This window comes from Eubalaena glacialis, chromosome 15, assembly GCF_028564815.1.
Source record: "Eubalaena glacialis isolate mEubGla1 chromosome 15, mEubGla1.1.hap2.+ XY, whole genome shotgun sequence".
In the NCBI taxonomy this organism is placed as follows: Eukaryota; Metazoa; Chordata; class Mammalia; order Artiodactyla; family Balaenidae; genus Eubalaena; species Eubalaena glacialis.
The window spans coordinates 16122657-16130320 of NC_083730.1; the positions used below are offsets into that span (position 1 = coordinate 16122657).

Below are 7664 nucleotides of genomic sequence, written 5' to 3' on the forward strand. Positions count from 1 at the left end.
GGCAGACCCCCCCCCCAAAAAATCTTTGCAACTAAATAAACTAACAGCTTAAGTAATACTGAAGAAAAACAGATGCTGAGGTAATTTTTCATCTAAAGTGACTACAGCCTATATTAAAACATTCTTACTGTAAGAGTTCAAGTAGTTATGAAACCCTTGTCACAAAACCCCAAAATGCAACTTTAATATACAGTTTCAAACTAGACAAAAAATATTTTAATTATAAATAGGTAAAATAAATAAGATTATTCCTGCTGAAATTCAATCATGACAGTATTATTTCTTTTTTTATGTATCTGGGGACTTTGTTGATAGCCTGGCCAAAAAAACAATAGAATTCATGAAACCTTTCTCAAAAACTACATATTACTCTAATGCCATATATATATATATATATATATATATATATATATATATATATATATATATATCTCTTCAGATGGATATATGTATATGTATATAAATGGGATTTTCATTCTGGATGAGCAATCTGTTCCTTTAAAAATATATGTATGTATCCCAAATATGAAAACATGCTTAATTTCTCTTAAAAGATCACTCTTATACAATGCACACTGACTAGTATGAGAAGGGACTTTTTACAGATTTAGAAACTTCTTTAGAAACACATTTATTTTCTTACCAACAGTTACGTTAGAATATTTGTTTTACTAAGTTATAATTACAGCAGTAAAAAAAAAAATCTGTCACTTATTTTTCATTATTCCCAGTTATGCAAAAATCCCCATGCTTCTTTATCTTTTAATATTCAACCTGCAAGAATTCCACTGGCACCAAGTAACACTTCAAATTTTTTCAAAGCATATAATTTCCCAGTTAAGGCCCATAGGAACACGTTTAATAAAAGCTCATCTGAACAGAAGCCATACATTTTGAGTAAAAAGAAACTATCAAATTAGTTTATATTTTGTAGTGACCTATGAAATCAACATTCACTATGACATTCAGTGTTCTCAGAAAAAAATTTTACTTTTAACAAGATAATATATATAAACCAAAGATAATATATTGTTCTGGAGTTGTCATCCAAAAGTAGAAACTAACATTGAACGTGTTCTGTTTCTTGGCCCCTGCCCATAGTCTAATCATTTGTCAACTCCTCATACACTGGGCAGCAACCTTTAGCAAAAATACTAGAACAAGTCTCTAAGCAAAACCAAAATGTATAAATAATTAATTTCCTATTTTCAAAGCTCTTCCATTCTTGTTTTAAAATAAACAAAGTGTTTTTTTTAATGTTCTCACATCCCAAACGATGACTTCTGGCAAACCTCCAACAACAAATCATTTTTGATGTATCCATCTTCGTTTCCGAGGGCATCTGAAAGCAAGTGAGACCTCCTTCACGTTGTTCGTCTCCATTACAAGGCAGTCTCGCCTCTAATGGATGAAATTTGCACTTACTGGGGAATCTTCCATTTGAAAGGAGTCTCTTCATTCGAAAGCTTCTAAAGTCAGGTTCCCGAGCGGAAGAGTTTGGATATCAAATTCAGAAGTTTCTGCCGGAAATTCAGTTTGTCTCCAATTCTCCTGAACTGAATGGCACACTCAACTTCAGGATCTGAAGAGGAAAGCAAAACATCAAAGTTACACTGACAACACTGCAAACTGCAACCAGCAAGAATTAATATGCCCATCCCAGGGACGAGTTGAGCATTTATCCCATGAAGCATTATCTTAACTTTATGTATACTTGTTTTCTGAATGTGAGAAAGGCTACTTACACACACACACACACACACACACACACGCACAGGCACACGCACACAGGCAAGCACGATGTAAACGAACACGTGGTGACTCTAAACAACAAAAAAAAGTTAAGGCAAGAATAAAGACATTTACTTTGCAATCTTTTTTTTTTTTTTTAAGCATCCTGGATGAGGCAAATGTTATCTTACTTTCAAAATACAGACATTTATGTCATACACCACAAAGAGAAAGTGAGTCTTTGCCAGCCAGCCTCAGGTGATGTCATCCTTTTCTTTCCCATGTAAGATTGGTTACGGAAATAAAAGTCAAATTCTAAACTCTTTTATGTTATTTTCCAGTACAATTTATTTTGTAAATGGCAATAGCTCTGATTATGCCCTCATAACAGGTAAATCTAAATGTATTCTTATCCTCATTTAAACAACCCTGAAATTGTCTCATGAAAGACTCATAAAATCTTATTCCAAAATTAAGTCCACATTTTCTAAAATAACTTAAAATTTACATCTTACTCTAAACCAAATTCTTCCCAATCGGTACCAATCCATTGCCTCTATGGAAATGAGTGAAGCACAAAACAAACTAATGTTTAATTCACATGTTTACTATTTTTTATGATTAAGGTATTGCAATAAACTGAATATTAGGGAAAAGTAATGTTTATAATCTAATTTCTAAGTAAACTTTTAAAGTAAATGAAGTTAACACCAAACCTATACTGATCCATAATTACAATTTTCTTGTATATTTCAAAGAGCAATTCAGCTTCTTTTTGGTACACTTCAATATCATGATTATGATCACTAAAAATCATTATGACTACAAATTAAAATCTGATTTATTTTGTAAACAGACGCTGCAAATACCCTATTCAGGCTCAAAATAAATGAAAACTGTAAATACATACTAAAGTGGATGTTTAAACCTACATTTTAACCAATTTCTCTTTTTACAAGAGCTGGGTTAAATTTTTGTAATTCCTAAAAGAAAAGAAAATTCATAATCCCTAACAAGTTCTTTTCAGTGAGTGGGATATATTAACATACAATCCTAAAAAAACAATTATCATTCAGGCTACCATTTTAGAAGCCTTGAATTGTAAGAGAAAAAATTATCCCTTTCATCAAAAAAAAAAAAAATAGCACCTAGTTGTTTCCTTAATCTTTTTTGTTACATCTATAAATGTAACCATGTGTGGTGATGGATGTTAACTTATTATGGTAATCATGTCACAATATACACATATACCAAATCATTATGTCATACACCTAAAACTAATACAGTGTTATATGTCACTTATATCTCAATTTTTTTTACAGGTCTTACTATCTAATCAAGTTTAAGAGGGACATTTCTGCTGTCCCTTATTAATGGGGACTAAGTTGGATCGTGAAGGTTATGCGGTTTTTCGCAACACAGCCAGAACTCTCGAACATCACGAAAGGTAGACAAAGCTTTTTCCCTCCCAAACAAGAGCTAGAGAGAGCAGCCTGGTGCCAATTTCGCCATGGTCACATTGGCAATGCACCACTTCCTTTGCACGCCCCATGGGCTCTATAAAATTACACTAAGTTTAAAAGGGGCCTAATACCGTCTGACGTAACAGCAGTATGAACCACACAGATTTCCAGCCCACCGTCTTACTTGCCTTCTTTGCTACCGACCTGAAGTTATTCGATGGGGCTACATGTGATGGGGAAGGGTGTTGGAATGGATGGATTAAAAAACATTGCGGACAAACTCCTGTTCTTCTCCTATCCCATTTCTGTAACTAATTAGGCATTGTTAAAATGTTATACTTTTAACAAAGAAGCAAGACTGTCTAGGCTTCTGACCTCGGTGTTCCTTGCGGGGCCTCCGTAACCCTCCAACAGTCCTTTGTGGAAAAGCTGTGATCGTACCAAGCGTCATTACAGCTTTTGTTGGTGAAACAGAGCAGAGCAGGGCACTCACCAGAGCCTGGACTCCGCAGGAAGCGGGCCTGTCTCAGGAAGCGCCGGGAGGCCGTGGCTCCCGGAGCCTCTCTCGGCCCCGGCCCCACCTGCCGTGACAATTACTTTCTCCGCGTGGCTGTAGCCCGTACTTGCGCTTTTTCTCCCCGTGGCCCCGGGACAGGGCAAGTGGGGATGGAAGGCGGCTTTTGGCATCCGCTCAAATGCAGCTGCATCCCGATCCCAAACCCGGCTCCCTCCCCCGCCTTCTCCGCGGTCCGGGGTTAAACCCCCGAAGAACCTCCTGGAGGCGTCCCTAAAGCACGTGCAAGGGAGCAGACCGGGCCCGACTCTGAGACCCTGAGCAGACGGGCTGACCCTGGCCCGACCAAGACCTCGACCCCGGCCCCCGCCTCGGCCAGGATCTCCGCGAGCCCCAGATGCTCCCTACCTGCCGGGGCCCGCGTCGGGCTCTGCTGAGCGCTCTTACGAGCCCTCCTTCCAGGCATCTCTGTAAGCAGCCGCCGGGAACTGTGCTGCAGAGTCCGGGAACTCAGTCCTCCAACCCTGGCACCTTGGGTCTGCAGGACTCGGGCTGCGCGCGGGGCGGACGGGCCGGAGATGGAGACTCCACACTGTCCGCCACCAGGAAACTCGGAGGTGTGGGCGCCCGCCGCTGCCCGCGCTCGGATCTGATGGGGACTTCCCGGTGACGTAGCGAAACTTGACGCCGGGCCCGCCCCTGTCCCCGCCCCCGCGGGCCACCGCGCCGGGAGGGAGCGGGCGTCCGGGCCAGGCCCGCGGGGAGCCCCGCGCCGCGCCGCGCGACCTGCCGGGACCCGCTGGCGACCCGCGGCGGCGCCGATCGGCGGGGTGGGGACCCGGCCCGGCCCCTACACTACTTTCTTGACCAACGAGTCAGCTGCAGGCGCGGCGGGGTCTAGGAGTCGCGAGCGGGGAAAGGTTCTCCTAGCGGGAAAGTTGGGGACGGAGAGGCCTGGAGCTTCGTCCCTATCATAAACGGGCAATTAGAGACTTTCGTAAACAAACCCCGGAAAGAGTTCGGGAAAGGACAGTTTGCAGACTCGAAGAGCGTGGGAAGTTCCAGGGAAGTGAAACGAAGAGAACACTTAATAACAATAGAAATGGTGCGGGAAGCCAAGGGAGAAAAGTACCAGATTGAAACTGAAACTGCTGGGAAGTTAACTGCAAATTGAAACCCTGCAGCTTGGGAGCAAACACTGTTTGGACTTGGGGAAGGGGGGCGGGGGGAGAGAGAAGGAAAGTGGATGGGAGAAGTGGCTAGTTCTCCGCCCGGGTGACGACTGTGATTTTGAAAGAAGAGCATATTCCCCCCTGGGTAGGTCTCATTGCTCGTTCCAGATGCTTAGTAACACAAAAAATAGTAGGTCATCATGTAGACAACTTTCAGATGCCCTCGTGGAGGGAGGAACGAGGTATTTGGGAATATGAAGTTATTTGCCCGATGTTTGGCTGACCCTTGAATAATTCCATTATTCTAAAGAGAAGGAGTCATTCGGGCTAGGCAACAGATACTGAGGGCTTCGTGCTGAGGGCTTCCTCAGACATTTTCTCACTCTGTCCTCAGAACAGCCCGACCAAGCGGACATTCTTACCATCGTGGCCACTTTGCAGGTGTGAAAACTGAGGTTTATAGAGATGGAGCTGCGCAAGCTCACATAGGCAGAGAGCAGTGGCAGGATCTGAACCCAGGCAGGCCCATACTGAGCAAGACCTCTTACCCTCTGTGGCCTTCCCAGGAATCACAGTTTCTTAGAAAATGAGCATTCTTTTTTCATCTGAGCTATATAATGCAGAGGTTGCACATTGGTTGCTGAGAGCTGCATGGCTTCCTGGAAGGTTTTGGTTTGGTTCACAGTATTGGCCTTGTGAAAATCTGAATTGGTTACCAACATTTAAACATTGAGAGACTGCATTAAAAGCTGGGATTTCTGGCGTTCTTTGGGAAATCATTAGCTCAAAACCCAAGATTCGTTTTCCAAAAGAGCGGAGCCGGCTAGAAGCATGGATGCAGCGGCTGCCCTTAGACGTCGGGCGGAGCTCTTTGGTTGGCCACACTCCCTGCTGTTTGTTTTTCTCATTTACATTATCTGGCCCCAGTAGGCATTTGAACTTGTTTATTTACCTTAAATCACTCAATCAACACAAACCTGCAGGTATTTGTGGCTTGGTCCTGCAGAAATACAGACAATGCTGTAAGCGTGGAACAAAACTACTCTTGAATTTAAACAACTTAGTTTTGAGTGTGGTAAACACATAGGGTTAAGGGTGGACAAAATTCAGGAGTTACCACCACATGTCACAGGAAGCCCAGCAGAGATTCTGCCTAGAAAGCTGTTGTCTTGAACCCGGTGTCCCAAAACCATTCTCAAGGCTCATTTTGACTGACAATACTTAAGTAACACCATTAGCTTCTTGGTTGGATAAATAGTAAACTTCTCATCAAACCATGCACCCTGAAATGCAATATATACATTCAACGAAAGAAAAACAAATCATATCATGTTTACCCACAAAGGGTGTGTCAATCTTGACCTCTAACATTATCATTATGAAAGGTCATTAGCCACATGACCCATACTTGATGCAAACCTTAGGCAAGTTGTGACTTTTACGGAATTGCAAATTTAACTCCCTGGAAGGAAAAGGGAGGAGAGAAGATTAGAAGGTGCGCTTCAGAGATGGGTCAAATCAGCCATTTATGGAGGACTTGTTAAGATTTTGAATTTGAGATGGTCCATAAACTCTTTTTCAGATCTAACATTCTATTAAGAGAATTAGAAGCTGTGTGTGAAAAGGCTTTCTTAACTCTTTGGACCCGGAGAATGACAAAATAATGATTTATCATGAAGCATTAGAATCCCCTGTTATTTCATTTTTTTTTAAAGGACTGGTGAAGACAATTTTTTTTTTTTTATTAGCACCTTTAATTATTATTTATTTATTTATTTGGCTGTGTTGGGTCTTCGTTTCTGTACGAGGGCTTTCTCTAGTTGCGGCAAGTGGGGGCCACTCTTCATCGCGGTGCGCGGGCCTCTCACTATCGCGGCCTCTCTTGTTGCGGAGCACAGGCTCCAGACGCGCAGGCTCAGTAGTTGTGGCTCACGGGCCTAGTTGCTCCGCGGCATGTGGGATCTTCCCAGACCAGGGCTCGAACCCGTGTCCCCTGCATTGGCAGGCAGATTCTCAACCACTGCGCCACCAGGGAAGCCCGAAGACAATTTTTAAAACTATTACCAGGTTTTAGTTTTCATGGACAAGTTTGAAAATGACAGTGCAAATCTGGCCACGTCTGTGTTGTCACTTAGAGTGTTAAAAAAAATTACTAAAAACAAAACAAAACAAAATAGTAGACATGATTACTAATAGAATAGTCATTCATCTCTTTCATGCAGAAAATAAGATTTGGTAGGAAATGAGGATATGAGAGATGAATGAGGGGGAATTTAAAGGAAGCCTTTGACAAAATGTATAGGCTGTAGGCCTGAGTCTGTTTATTCTGATAAAAGGGGACTTGTTTTTTTCCTGTATAGCATGTTTGTTAACATGAAATCAGCCTCATGCATTGATCATTTCAATCTCTATTTTAAGACAGACACTGTGCTGGGTTCTGGGGAGACAATGCTTCCTACCCCCATGGAACCTACCTTGAAGAGACCAGTACCACGCAAGTTCAGTGTGCCTAAGAATCACTTGAGTATCTTGTTCAAATACACATCTGATTGTGGCGATCTGGCTGGGCTTGAGATTCTGCATCTTAAACTCGGTGATCCTTCTGGTCTATAGATACCACTTTGAGGAGCAAGTCTAGAGGACGATACAGGTAAGTACACAGGCAGGTGCAAAAAGATGTACATCAGGGCTGTGCCAGGGAAATTATGGCAGACTGTGGGACCGCCTGGGAGGGCAATTAAGCAGGAAAGGCATCTCCATAGAGACCCAAGGCATAAATAGGAG

The 7664-nt window shown here is 42.5% G+C and overlaps 1 protein-coding gene across 1 annotated transcript; it reads right to left on the reverse strand.

Moving 5' to 3' along the window:
* Positions 1 to 864: 864 nt before the first annotated feature.
* PMAIP1 (phorbol-12-myristate-13-acetate-induced protein 1) lies at positions 865 to 7463 on the reverse strand. Its single transcript, XM_061169225.1, has 4 exons — positions 7355 to 7463; positions 5858 to 5880; positions 4117 to 4558; positions 865 to 1582 (listed from the first exon to the last, which is right to left on the reverse strand). The coding sequence occupies exons 1-4, from the start codon at positions 7461 to 7463 to the stop codon at positions 1476 to 1478; spliced, it is 681 nt and encodes a 226-aa protein (XP_061025208.1). The 3' UTR covers positions 865 to 1475.
* Between the last annotated feature and the right edge of the window lie 201 nt (positions 7464 to 7664).